This window comes from Solanum pennellii, chromosome 4 (assembly GCF_001406875.1).
Source record: "Solanum pennellii chromosome 4, SPENNV200".
Classification (NCBI taxonomy): Eukaryota; Viridiplantae; Streptophyta; class Magnoliopsida; order Solanales; family Solanaceae; genus Solanum; species Solanum pennellii.
This window is the reverse complement of record NC_028640.1, coordinates 65696838-65711019: the sequence shown is the minus strand read 5'-3', so window position 1 is coordinate 65711019 and position 14182 is coordinate 65696838. Positions and strand designations below refer to the sequence as shown.

The 14182-nt window shown below is 36.6% G+C and overlaps 1 protein-coding gene across 2 annotated transcripts; it reads right to left on the bottom strand.

Annotated features, from left to right (window-relative positions):
* Nucleotides 1-314: 314 nt before the first annotated feature.
* LOC107015644 (cyclin-dependent kinase C-1-like) lies at nucleotides 315-12551 on the bottom strand. 2 transcript variants are annotated; one of them, XM_015215976.2, is made up of 12 exons: nucleotides 12239-12551; nucleotides 8037-8118; nucleotides 7809-7899; nucleotides 7684-7713; nucleotides 7475-7590; nucleotides 7307-7379; nucleotides 7079-7199; nucleotides 6859-6976; nucleotides 6204-6343; nucleotides 6058-6115; nucleotides 1324-1394; nucleotides 315-1094 (listed from the first exon to the last, which is right to left on the bottom strand). In XM_015215976.2, the coding sequence occupies exons 1-12, from the start codon at nucleotides 12346-12348 to the stop codon at nucleotides 566-568; spliced, it is 1539 nt and encodes a 512-aa protein (XP_015071462.1). In that variant the 5' UTR covers nucleotides 12349-12551; the 3' UTR covers nucleotides 315-565. The 2 variants fall into 2 exon arrangements, with proteins under 2 accessions (XP_015071462.1, XP_015071461.1); XM_015215975.2 differs by having other exon boundaries at nucleotides 7475-7713; nucleotides 12239-12541.
* Nucleotides 12552-14182: the final 1631 nt, after the last annotated feature.

Sequence of the window (14182 nt, the reverse complement as noted above, 5' to 3'; positions counted from 1 at the left end):
ACTGGTTGAAATATGAAACCATTCCTAATACTTCCTTCAAATGAGTTTAATCGTTTCTCGAAGGATAGAGATGTCACTAGTACTGTGTTTTTGTCTTTGACCTATCAATTGAGGAGTGAATTTCATCGTGTGTGTGGTGCATAAGTAGCGCACGCTTCGAATTTGGGGCTCCCCTCTAACTTAGGTTGGGATGTTGGACCCTCAGCGCGCTGAGACTAAGGATTCAAAGACCAAGTTAAAGACAAAGCAACTCTCAACAAGAACGTTGAGACTCTGCCAAACATCATGACTACATGCATAACAAAATTTCAAAATTTCTAGTCTAAAACAATAAATTGCTATTTAAATGAATCAGGGAGCAGAATTAGTCACAAATTTGTATACCTAAGCCAAGAAATATCTACCGCACCATTTCCTTCACAAAAAGCACGCCTTCAGATGTACATTACAGCTTCTCTAAGATATGCAAAATATGTTGAATAAACCCACAATTTCTTACAATTGATATTGGTTTTCTTTGATGCCGTCTAGCCAGATTTTCTATAATGCATACACAGGTCAGACTCTATTGCTGCCAACCATATTGCTGGTTACGGTTTCCACTCATCTGGTTAGAACCTCTCCCTGCACCAGAACCTCCATATTGACCACTTTGGGAGTAATTAGGTGGACCGCCATATCCACCACTTGGTCCCCGGGGACCACTGGGAGCCAACCCACTGCCGGGAAAAGGTGGGGCTCGTCCCTGAGGTGGATATGCCCCACTACTGTAACCTCCGCCCTGTGCCCCACGATCTTGATAATAACCCCCACCAGGGTTTCCACCTGGAGGATATCGATTTGATCCTCCAGTACCACGAGGCTTTCCAAACTGATGATGACCAGCTCCAGCAGATATTGCAGGCTGGGAGTTGCTCATTTGATGAGTAGATCCACCCCAGTGCTGGGAATGACCAGGCTGTTGGATAGGAGGGAGGCGCGAATGTTGCTGTGGGTGCTGCAGCTTGTGCCTTTTGGCCATTTCTTCATTCTGTCTCTGCTGTTGCCTCTTTTTCTTAGTCTGGAACTCATGTGATGATTCGTATTTAGGTAGGCTGTTCAATACAGTGCGAAACAGGTTATTAGGTTAAGAGATATATATGCATACATATCATATTATATCTCAGGATATGCTTTCATTGATGCTTATAAATCTATAAAAATCTCAAGTTAGCTGAAACAGGTGGTTGGTTAGCTTTAAGCACATTAGCCACAAGAAGTTCAGATCCATTGCAGGGAAGCACAAACAGCACTGAGAAACGTTGATGTAAATAAGGTTCACACCTTCTAGGATCACAAGGTAAGGGGTCAGTCCAGAAATATTCACCATCTAGAGCATCTTTTGCACATATTCTCTGCAAAAAAGAGGTGTCAATTAAAACCAGAATTAGTAAAGAAGCAGAAACATGCTTTACTAGTTACAACCGAGCTTTATGCAGTCAAAATAGCTTATTATAAAACTTAGGGGTCGTTTGGTAGAGTGTATTAGCAAAAATAATGCATGCATTAGCTTTGTGAATTAGTAGTCCCTTATCAGACATACTTTTTCATGCTATGTATAACTAAACATTCTATTGTGTATTGAGGAGTGTATTACTAATACCATGGATTTCTAAGTATTAGTAATTGCAAAGGGATTTAATACATGCATTAGCATGGTTAAGACTCCACTACCCCTCAAAAGCACTTTTACATCTTTTCTATCATAATTGTGAAGGATATTTTAGTAAATATTTTTATACAATACATATTATTTTTAATACACCAAATCAATGCAACCATTACTAACAGTCTAATGTGCATTACTTTTATACAACCCCTTAAAGTAGAGTTCAGATGCCTTTGTAAGACTGGAGATATCCACGTTGGGGTTACACGAGATGGTAAAATTGTCAAAAATTTGTAGTCCTTTTGAGTAATATAGATAAATAAAACTGATAGATCTCCAATTAGTTTGCTCAGGAAAAAGCATTATCTAAATTTTGGTGGCCTTGTTGGTGCATACCACACTGGGTCTTCAACCTAAACATTTTTCTTACTGTAGCATAGGCTTTCGTCCCTTCGCCTATAGATGGTGGCTTGGCTTCGCTATCGCTCAACCTATATCCAAAATAGTTGGTGCCCCTATTCCCGTTTTGTTCTATTCTAAGTATGCATTGGTCATGACGAAGATGTAGGTTTTCTAGATACCTTCCCTCAACGTTATCATATCCTTTTTTCTACTCATATCTTAATCGTCATATTGGTGCATCTAAGGAGACAAGTTTGTGTAGAACATGGCCAAACCATGTCGAGCAACCTTTCTTTTTAACTTTATGTGTGCCACATGCACCACCTGTTAACATCTGCTTTTTTACAATATTTGATCTAGTGGATTACGTGTTAGAATCCCAATAATCACAAAAACATAACGTCACTAGTCTCACACTCATAGTAAAGAGCTACTCTTTCACTACAACTATCTTCCTAGCACTTAACGCACCACGTAACTTTATTCCACTTCAAAAGCTCTCAATTAGGGGTGTCAAAATGAACCTAACTATGTGCAACCCACCAAGAATTTAATGGGTTGGGCTCAAGATAATTTGGATTGGGTTCATCTCAACTGATACAAGCATTAACCAATTTTAAGTGAATCCTCAATTGAGCCCAATTTAATCTCCAATTTTCAACCCGTTTTAAGACTCTTTATTTGCATTGATGTATGTTTCTATATAAGAAGTATGAATTACTATCTATTTTATATATTCTAGGATTTATCTATCCATTAGTAACTTTTTATTTTTTTTGAGTTGGAAACTCAAATTGTGGCTATAAAAAATAAATAACAATATGTAAAAAGTATTGAGATTAACGAGGTCGAATTGGGCAGATCATGACCCAACCCGATTTTTAGCCCATTTCAGCCCAAAATAAACTTGGTGGGATCAGAACCTAACCCAATTTCTATTTCAATCCATTTTAATATCTCCAATTTCAACTTAACCCACCCATTTGACACCTCTACTCCCAATGCATGTGATCGATACTTCCACTAGCTAAGCTATATCACACTTGAATTTGTGCCACTGGAGAAATAGTAAACCATCTATGATCTCTTTCTATAAGCTTATTTCGAAAACATAATTGTATTATAACAGTAGCACTAAGGAAGTGTTGCAATATTGGCAGGCGAGCAAAACCCAACAGAAGAATCCTTTCCTTTTTGAGACTTGCAGGGATTCTAAGAGGCTAATTTTGCTTCATTTACAAATTCCTCATCAAGAAACAAAATACAGTTAAACTTGAGTTGTTGGACCAAATTAGTTGTCCTCGAAACATCAATTGTTCGTTTCCTTCCAAACAATCTATCATATGGATGCTGAGGTGATATTACACCATAGTGACCTCTTTCTCCTCTTTCTGCCTCTAACAACATGTGGTAGTTCTCGGCTATGTTGCTTGGACTCTCCAATATTGTTGTCGAACATGTGCCAGGTTCTCTTAAATGCACTACTTTTGCAGTATCCGACATGCACCCATTGACATTTTAGAAGAGTTTGAGCAACATAGGTTTACAGTATTCCCCATTCTATGCCTACTATGTTTTGGTATGTGCCATGCCTTAGTTGTCACTCTACAATGAATGAAAAGATGGTTAATACTTTCTACTTCTTCCTGTAAAAGTGGCACATACTGCATAAGAAATGTCCCTTTTTCGGAAGATTCGGGTCCATTAACTAAGATATGCAAGGCACTTCGAATGAGAATACTGAATCCAGATCAGAGACCACGTCATTGACCCTGCTAAAGGGTTGTAACAAGAGTTTAAAAATGAAGACATTTGACACTGTTAAGTCTCCCACATCGGCCAAGGGGTGTCGGATCCACACCTCTTGAGTTGGCTTTTGGAGAGTTAGGCCCATGATTCATTTCCTTACACGATATCAGAGTCAGACTCATCCCAATTCTTTGTTTCGAAACATCTATAATTCCTTTCATACCCACAAGACTCCACGTATGCAAACTGGCACTATTTTCCTCAAATTATTCAATGTTTTTCTGATGACGACAGGCCTAGCCAGTCAACAAATCCTTCACCGTGTATTGCATTACAAAAGGCATAATGAACAAATCAAAAACAGATTCTAAATCTGTCTAGCAACAGTGCAATGCAATAAAATATAATGCAGTTCTCCCTTCTACACATAACTTTGCTGCATGTCAACATCCCCTTCCCTATATAGATTGCATGGGGTGAGGCACACATCATCTGAAACCAACCGTGTCAAGCAGGCGACCTTATAACATGAACCTAAAAAGAGTATTTCATTTGTTGCCTCTTCCATATGGTACAATCAGCTTCTTCTGCATTTAGAGCCACATGCTCCTAGTCTTTTAGCAATAAGCATCATTCATGGTACTTCCCAATCAAAGTAGAGTCTTCTATAGTTTGTGCACCAGCTACCACAATTCCAACAATCGGACAACTTCCTACATTGATTGTGAAATTATAATGGTCATCGTATAAAATCAAAAGTGGTGTATGTTCTCTCCACACAGAACCTTCTATTCCTGCCATGACTAACCTTAATCTCTATACTGGTTCTAAAAGCTGGTGCCTGGTCTTAAGCTGCACATATGCTTCCATACAAGCCACGGGGTGTCTGAACAATACCAATATATCAAAGACTTTGTTCTCCATATTTAGCAACAATTATACTTTTTGCATAAAATGATAAAATCTCCATAGACATTTCACTATTATACAACTATTATTTCTTTCATGTTTCACATTCCAAGTCCTCACTGTCCTTTATCAAGCATCACCACCTCCGACTTCACCTACTGAAAAGTCTTCTTTTTTTGTTTACATTACACCAAGTTCCTCCTAACCTTATCCAATGTTTTCTTCATACAGACTGGATAAGTCGAAAGAGAGTGAGTACACTGCTAATGAGTATGATCCTAGCCCGAGAGAAATGTACAGCCTTTTCAGGTTGTAAATCTCTTTTCAGTTTTCAAACCTCTTCTCTATCTTTTCCAACACTGTTTTTGCCTTGTATAGCTGGTACCTAAAGAGGCATGCCCAGGTAATTTGAGGGAAGCTCTTAATTGACAGCCCAAAGTATCCCCCAACCTTAGTAAATCATGCACTTCATCAACCCGCATGCCCTGATTATGGAAAGGGTATGCCAACCCTATAAACTGCACAGCTTAAAACACCAACTCACCATTCATTCTTTTCAATCTTATAGATGATCAACCTGCCCATTTCATTTTCCAATTTTTTTACTCTTAGAGGTCTTAGCGTATATCAAAGTAGGAACAAAATAATAGCAAATGCAGACTCCCTACCCGTCCCGATCTATGTGGCACCCTTTAACTTGACACAAACTTTAAGACAAAAAGGAGAACTTATGAAATTTGTGGTCTAAAACAAACCTTAGACATTCATGTGGCTACAAATCATTTCATTAAGGGTTAAGAGAGAAATTTGAAAGTTAAGTTGTCTCTAATTATAGAAAGGTGACATTCTTTTGGGGACAAGCTAAAAAGGACAGGGTACCACATAAATTGGGATGTTCATGCATTTGGTCCGATCAAAATGCATCACATCATATGAGTGGGAATAAGAACATTGGTTAAAGTAAGGCGACTGTTTTACTATTATGTTCTACTCTAATCATTACGGGAACTAACAAACATACCACCAATGTCCCTTTACAAATTCTGATAACACAAGACAAAAGCAAATCAATTGAAAATACAAATTGCAGAAGTAATAAACAATCTACATACTAAGAATAGTCACACACTAATGTACCAAGTGAGTGCCTTTGGACAGAAAGGAACTCCTAAGGAGAGTACATATTGCCTTCATAAATACATTCAGATGCCAGTAAAATCTATATTCTTGAGGCAAAAGAGAGTTTGATCCTTGTCTGTTTTTTGTACGCAAAAAGACTTCTGATTGTGGAACAAAGGAAAACTTTGCACTTCGAGATTTAGTTACTAAAACCACATTAAGAGGAATACCTGAGATGGGTCAAGATTCAGCATTTTGTCTAATAAATCCAAAGCATGGCGATCAAAACTGCACAGTGAATAAAAATCAAGTATGTTAACCATTAAACAAAACAAGTAGTTCAAACTAATCATATTTCAAATGGAGAACCCTTAACTGCCTAAAGACCTCTCTAACTCGTCTTTTCATTGGCCTTGCTGGCTTGAACTTGCTGTACCAAGGAATCTTTGATACACCAGGCCAGTTAATCTCATCAGGTGTTCCACAAAGCTCAAATATTTTGTTCAATTGTTCAGGCTGTAATCAGAAAAGATTAAGAGAGATAAAGCCAACAGAAATTATAAAATTGTACTAAAAATAGAGCATAAAGATGAAGCAGAAGCAAAAACACAGAAAAAACAATAGTAGAGACAGCTCACATCAAAAGGAACACACTAAGAGCATGTTTGACTAAGCTCTTGTAAAATTTTGCTTGTCATCATATAATGGAGATTATTAGTCACGAACCTAGCTAACAAGATCAAATAAAGAAACTAAGAAAATCTTTCCTATTCAGATTTTATTCAGTCAATTGTTAGATCAGGTTTGAATAAGTTGTTTTCTAATCCAAAAGCTTCATTGTTATCAGCATATCAGACAGAGAAATGGTATAGCAAACTATCTAACATAAGTATAAGATACTCTCAAGAAATAGAGGCAATAGCACATTAGCAGAGATTCCTTAGGGCAGTAGCAGCAGGTATACTTGTAAAGCGAAGCTACTGACACCTACAGCACCTAGAGATCAAGAAAAAGGCTTAAAAGGATATTACCTCATTTTTCCCAGGTAAGATTGGCTTTCCAAATAAAAGTTCAGCAAATATACAACCAACGGACCACATGTCAACAGCTGGTCCATACTTTGTGGCTCCAAGCAACAATTCCGGAGGTCTGTCCAAGATTATCGTATATTTAGTCTAGAAAGAGCAGAAAACCCTCAGAGTGAAACAAGCAAAGTAATAAGAAGAATGCTTAAACATGCTTTAGATTTACCTGTACCACAGTGTAATAACACGATTTGTCAGATTAGCATTATGATCACCAGAAAATGAGCGGGCTAAACCAAAATCAGCAAGCTTCAGATTTCCTTCATTATCTATCAGAAGATTAGAGCCTGCTAACATAAAAATGAAAAAAAAAAAAACACAAATGTGTCATGAGCTTCCAGGAACACTTGCAAATATCAACATGTTACGTACAAAAAATTAAGTACAAAGTAACCTTTGATATCTCTGTGAAGAACTTGATTAATATGGCAGTAATGAAGACCAGTAAGCAGTTGCTTCATGTAGCACTGGAAAAGGAGTATCGTCAATAAATGAGCAGCGAATAGATAGTCATCACAATAAGAAAAGACATAATCTTTTCTTCTAGTTAGGCTTACGATACTTTAATCTGCGGAATTGTGAATCTTAACCCTGGTCGATCAGCAAGGCCAGTCAAGTCATGATCCATGTATTCAAAAACCATGTAGATGTTTCCCTTGTACTTGTTACTATCTATTCCTGTAAGAAAATCGAAATTCATGAATGTTAATTTCTGCAAACATTGGGAAAGGAACTTCACTACCAATAAGAAAATTTTCTTAGCTGGAATACCTAGCTTCTCTGGTTCATCCTCTTCAGGACCTAGATGAGAAATTCATGTCAGAACTGACAATAAAAGTTCAAACTTACCCAAAGTTCCAAAAATTATAGCATCTAAGAATTAAGAAACAAAGTACCTTGAGAGGTTACTATCTCTAACAGCTTAATGACATTTTCATGCTGCAATTTCTTTAGAATTTTAATCTCACGGATGGCTGTTATAGGGAACTGCAGAAATAAGTATAGAGTATAAGGTAATCAATTTTAGCCCAGGAATGCAATAGTCAAAATAAGCTCCAATATTTAAATTAAATGGTATAGATACAAATCTAAAACAGCATGATGATTGGGGAAAAGAACAGTACCCCCTCCTTTTCATTGTCCATACGTATCTTTTTCAAAGCAACAATCTCCCCAGTTTGTTTATCTCTGGCCATGTACACTTGCCTGGAAAAGAGCAACAGAGCCAATCATGCTAAGCATACAAACAATAGCAATACTATTGAAATATCAACAAATGCAAAGTTGGTTGAGTCATCTCTAAATTGAATCAATGTCATCTATAGTCACCAATTACAATAGTTGCAATCTGAATCCCAAGTGATAGTGTCAATTGCATCCTTATTCCATGACTTTGGCCCGTTCTTAATCCGTCAGTTATATTTTTATCAACAAAAAAGCAGCCAAGCACCAAAGCTAGTGCTGGACATTACAAATTGAGAGGCCCCCAATACAAAAACTAAAAAAAATTGCTCACCAATACAAAAAGTACTCCTGCAGTAATTCAATAAATTTATCATGCAATTTTCATCAGTGCTAGCAAGCCTAAACATCTGTATATTATTATCTGAGTTGAGTGAGTTCTGCCCTCAGAACACCTTAAGTTCTTCTCTATCGATCGTACCCAACAGACACACTCGGATACTCCTATACATAATAAGAGATCTATGAACCTTCCCCCAACTATCCAAGAATTGTCTGATCGACTGTCGCACTGTCCAATGCTGCCCAAAAATGTTGATGAACAGATCCCACAACTGCCTTGCAGGAGCTGGGCCAGGAAAAATCAACTTTACACTTGTAAAGTTCACCAGAATTCAACAACTATGGTTGGTATGCAAGGATTGATTCTTGGATTTTTCCAAGGAAAACCTTCAACTGGGAGCTTCATTAAAAAAAACAAGGAAACCTCCAACAAGTATTTTGGGACGTGAGAGGCGACAAAAAGCGACGAGGCCTCCTTCACTGAGGCGAGGAGAGAACAACAACAACAAACCCAGCTGGGGAGGGTAAAATGAGGCGAGAAGTGAAGCGCCAATAAATACAAACAAATTAAAATAATAAATCTGTATATATAAATAACTAAAAACTCAATAAAATATCAAACAAAACTAATTAGGTTATTAACTATAATGCAACTAAAACTGTGAAGAAAAAAGCTGAGTAAAAAACAGCAGAAACAGTGGAAAAACAAAGAAAGAAAAAAGCTGCTGGAAAACAGAGGAGAAAGGAGAAAGAAGAAAGAAGTAGAAGAAGAAGAGGAAAATAGAAAAAGTACATGAACTCTAGCTTCAACTCACCTCGTCTGAGCGGAAACAGAGAAAGAACAAGAGAGAAGTTGTGCAGGGGTAGTCTGACTTTGACCAAAAACTCCTAGTTCTCAAGTTGCGATTAAAAGTTATGCTTTGACTCGCCGCCTCATCTGCCCTTTTCGGATTGCTCCTCGCCCCAGAGAAAAAAAGGTGATAATTGTCTGCTTCGCCTCGCCTCAACAAACTAAATTCGTATAAATCTAATGTTGTTCGTTCTTAGACTCTTAACCTATTATTATCCATATTAAAGCCTCGAAGAATTTTCTAGGGATTGAAATGATATGTTTTCTCTTCAAAACAAAAATACTGCAAGTTCTTCAGACAAAGACAATTATTTATTTGTTCATTGTTACAACGTCAACATTAATTTCCTAAAACCAAATTCAGACAGGAAAATGTCAAAAACCAAAGCAAAAGTAGAACATTGCTTAACCAAATGGCACCATTACAGAGGGATGTGTAGATAATTAAAGATGTGAGTACGGTCTCCTCACCCCCCACCCAACAAGTTGTCTTCATGAAGGGTAACATGGGATATAGCTTCCAAAAAGGAAAGCTGTCATTCTTTTGGGACAAACAAAAAAGATTAGTGAGTTATGTAATTGGAATACTTATTTCTACTTATCATTACTGGTGTAGAGAGAGTAGATCATTTCTATGAAGCGAAGCGAGGGTTCAGTGCTTCAGCTGGCACGAAAATATGGGGAAAAAAGTTAGTGAGACCAATAAGACAACAATTGTATGTCTGTTTTGTGACAAAACAACTAAAGGGGGATCTTTTTTAGTTTTTAATATGATTTTTTTGCTTATATTTGTCTGTTTTTATTTAGGTCTTTTTTCTTTTAAACTGTGTTTCGCTTCAATGAAGCGAGCGCTTCGCTTAAAGCATGAAACAGGACCTTGTCGCTTTTTACTGCTCTGCATTCCCCTAAACACTGCTCTTAGCCTCAATTAAAGTGGAACTATCACCACCACATATTTAGAATAGGATTTCGGTACTTTGCAACATTTGACCTACATGTCACAAAACACCTAAACATAAAACGGGCCAGAGCGAGTAATAACTGACAATATCCTCGAAGATCTTATGTGAAATATCATAAACAATAAAAAGAATCAAAAAAATGGGAAACAACCAAGTATAAGGGCAAAACATTTCTAAAGGGCTGAATCCGGCTCAACAAGAATGTGCACTGAAAGTTTCATGCCTACTCTACATTCCAAAGTATACTTATACATCAGATCCTTCCGGAATATATCAATGGCCACACATACAATTCTACCAGTGTTATCAAAGGCGAAAAGCGCAAAAAAAGCTCTAATGTTCATGGGAGCTTTAAGCGCAAAGCGCAAATAAAGTGTGGGCTTTAATGAAAAAAGGCGCAAAGGGAGAAAACAATACAAATGTATATGTTTAGTCAAAGACTAAATTATAAACATGAATGACAAATATATGACCAAAGAAATTGTATTTTTTTTATGATAAAGTGAAGTATCAATTATTTAGTTTCACTTCTTAATAAGAAGCTCATTGGCAAGGAAATGTTTGTCTTAGAACCTTGATGACGACACTGAAGCGCACATAAAGCGAGGCAAAGCGCTCAACACGTTTTGAGCCTCGCTTCAGGGCTTAAGCGCGCTTATAGTGCGCCTTTGATAACACTGACTCTAACTATTTAGCAATGTATCGAAAGTCTATTGCTTCCCACAAGAAATAGATCATTCTTGATTCCGAACCCCAGGAATAACCAACTTGTACTAGAATTACAAGGAGGTGATCAACTATCACCAGAATGCAGATCAAAGATCTTCACGTAAACAGCAGCTAATTTTTCACTAGAGATGGAAACTTTTCCAGCCTTCCAATGTTGAGGCTTCCAAATGCATTATCAAAATTTACAAAGAGCTTTTGGCTGGAATCTCAGAATTGATTTAATCATATATTAATAGACTATAGTTAGAAAATAACTCTACATGCACCACCTATCCGTGCTCCAAGCATCTCCTTCATCAATCCAATAAAACTAGTCACATTGGAAATATAATCCTTGTCAATATTACACTAATTGGAATATGAGCACGCGCTTGCCTACAACGAGGATGGGTAGGGTGTATGCAAACCTTACCCCTACCGCCTACCAGATTTGCCTATAGAGCCAACATAAACTATTGATACAATGGCAGTCTTCTCTTCATTTATTTTTATTACATGCAAATTACCAATATTCATCTTCTTCTATTTGACTCGATTGTGCAACAACAACAGACCAAGGGTAGTCCCACAAGTGAGGTCTGGAGGATAAAGTATAGACACCTTACCCCTACCTCATAGGAATAGAGGCTGTTTTCGACAGACCCCGACACAAGTAAAGCATCTCAAATCAGTTAAATTTGACTCAATTGTGCAAGCAAAGCATCTCAAAGCAGTTAAATTTGACTCAATTGTGCGAGTGAGAGAAACTCCAACAAAAAAGATCCTTCTTCAAAACCCAAAATCATGCCAATGTAAGAACTGAATAAACTAAATTGATTGTCATAATGGTCAGAATGATAGACAACATCTCAAAAGAACAAAACGCAATCCTAAATAGTAATACTTTTAAGTCAAAATTACAAAGGTCTATCCCCAATGGCTTTTTCTCAATGGCCTCAGAGTATCAGTTCCAAAAGAAAAAAAAAGGCCTCACATAGACTTCTCCGAAACTCAATAACATCAGATCATGTAGTAATGGCATTACAGCTATAAACTAAAAATAAAATATCCCCCAACCCCACCCGGGTCCTACATCCAAGCTCTCAATTACCCAGAAAGAGTACAACAGCAAAATACAAAAAGTAAAATCAACAACACAAATGTACCAAAAGCTGCTATTTTGCTATTATTAGACCAAGGGAACCCATCTTAACTATCCAAATAAGAGGCAAAATAGAGGATAAAAGGTATTTGACTGTCTGGGGAGGAAAAAAAAACTGACCCATAAGTTCCTTCACCGATTTGTTCAAGCTTTTCAAAGCATTCGATACTTCGGGAACCCCACAGTGGCGATTCATCAAGATTCAACTGACCAAAAGCAGCCACCGCCATGTTTGTACCTATCTATCTTCCTCTGTGTGAAGAAGAACGATTGATGTAGGGTTGTATAGAGTTGATAGAGAGAATTCAAAAACCTCAAGAGATGAACACTGTGATTGTAATGGAGGCGGCTTCGGATTACTTTGTATGGAGTTATGGGTTTTTCCACTAAACAAATGGCCTTGTTTGTGCCTAATACAACTTACCAAGGTCTTTTTTTTCTAATTCTATACGTTATTTCATAATGTATTATATTATTATCTATTATATCATGCTTTATTATTTTGATCAATATAATAATTAAAGGGATAAGACTATTCAAATTTTAATATTTGTGGAGAGAGAATTGTAATAATGTAAAGGAGATGTATGTTATTCATCGTTATGAAATGTCGACAGAATTGTAATAATGTAAAGGAGATGTATGTTATTCATCGTTATGAAATGTCACACATCGATAATTTAAAGAATTTTTGTCGTTACATAATATCACACATTAATAATTTGAATGATAAACATACCAGCAATATTGAGTACGTGATAATAACAAGTAAATACAAAATGAGAATAAAAAAAAATAAGATAATAATGTGATCACAATTATTAATATAAGGCGAAATGGTCTTGTGGACTATTGTACTTGTATCGATTTGTATTATAGACCCTTCTACTCATTTTTTTGTCATCTGAACCCTTCAATTCAATAAAACCCAATTTATCAAACCCCTCTACCATTGACCAAGCTTATGTGGCTTTAAGATGGCTGAGTTGGCGAAACTGCGTGACTTCACACACCTTAAGGTGAGTGAGTATTATATTTCTGTTTTAAAAGTATAAATAAAAGAATAAAATCAAATAAAATTGAAAAATTAATTAAAAAGTTTCCATCTTCTTCACCCACTCCACCTTCATTTGCAGCTATCTCCATTCCTGACCCTTTCTTTTTCTTTCCATACTCTTGTCATCATCTTTAAGAAATCTTGGCATTGAAACCTCCTTGAGTTCATTGATTCGCAAGCGGATGGTGAGGTCGATGGTGGTGGTGCTCGTCGGAAATAACGGATTCGATGTAGAGTGAGAGAAACGGTGCTAGTAAGTGGAGGGGAAAATGAGGCGGGTGAGCATTAGAGGATCTACGTACTTACGACAATGAAGAGATTTTCGACTAGATCTAATGGGTGCGGCAGAGATTAACCCAGATGAAAGGAAAAGAAGAAATGCAGCAAGAAAAATAATTTTGGGGAAAGTCATAACGACCAAACAATCCAACAATTATCAACAAAAAATAAAGGAAATAATCCAAATTTGAAGATTCAATCATCAAGTGAAATGTCTTTTGATTGTTTAAGGTTGGGATCAGGGGAGAAGATGTAGGAATTTCAAAATTTTATTTTAAGGAATAAATATAAACTTTATTGTTTTACTTTTTACTAAATAATTTTGATTAATAAATTTTTTAAAAAATAGTTAATAAAAGTAATAATGACATGGCATTGATATAGATGACATGGGTTTGACATGTCATCAATCTAAGGGAGAATGTACTACACACATGATGAGAGGGGTTTAAAAATCTTATTTGACTTGAGTTTAAGGGTTCATATGACAAAGAGGTAAGTAGAAGGATCCATAATACAAACCGATACAAATACAAGAATCCACAAGACCATTTCGCCTTAATATAATGTAAACTAACTTCAGATAATATAATGGATAATGACCATCCAAATGAAGTGTTAGAGTACGCGCCTAAATTCACTAATACAATTTTATTTGTAAATGACATGAATATTGAAGTATTAAATAATATCAATATAGCATTTGCATTCGGAAAATATATATAAGA

Coding starts and splice junctions, on each gene's coding strand:
- LOC107015644 (XM_015215975.2), bottom strand. CDS start 12,348: ATGGCGGTGGCTGCTTTTGGTCAGTTGAATCTTGATGAATCGCCACTG. Junction 7,900..8,036: donor TGGACAATGAAAAGGAGGGG/GTACTGTTCTTT, acceptor TTATTTCTGCAG/TTCCCTATAACAGCCATCCG. Junction 6,977..7,078: donor GTTATTACACTGTGGTACAG/GTAAATCTAAAG, acceptor AATCTTGGACAG/ACCTCCGGAATTGTTGCTTG.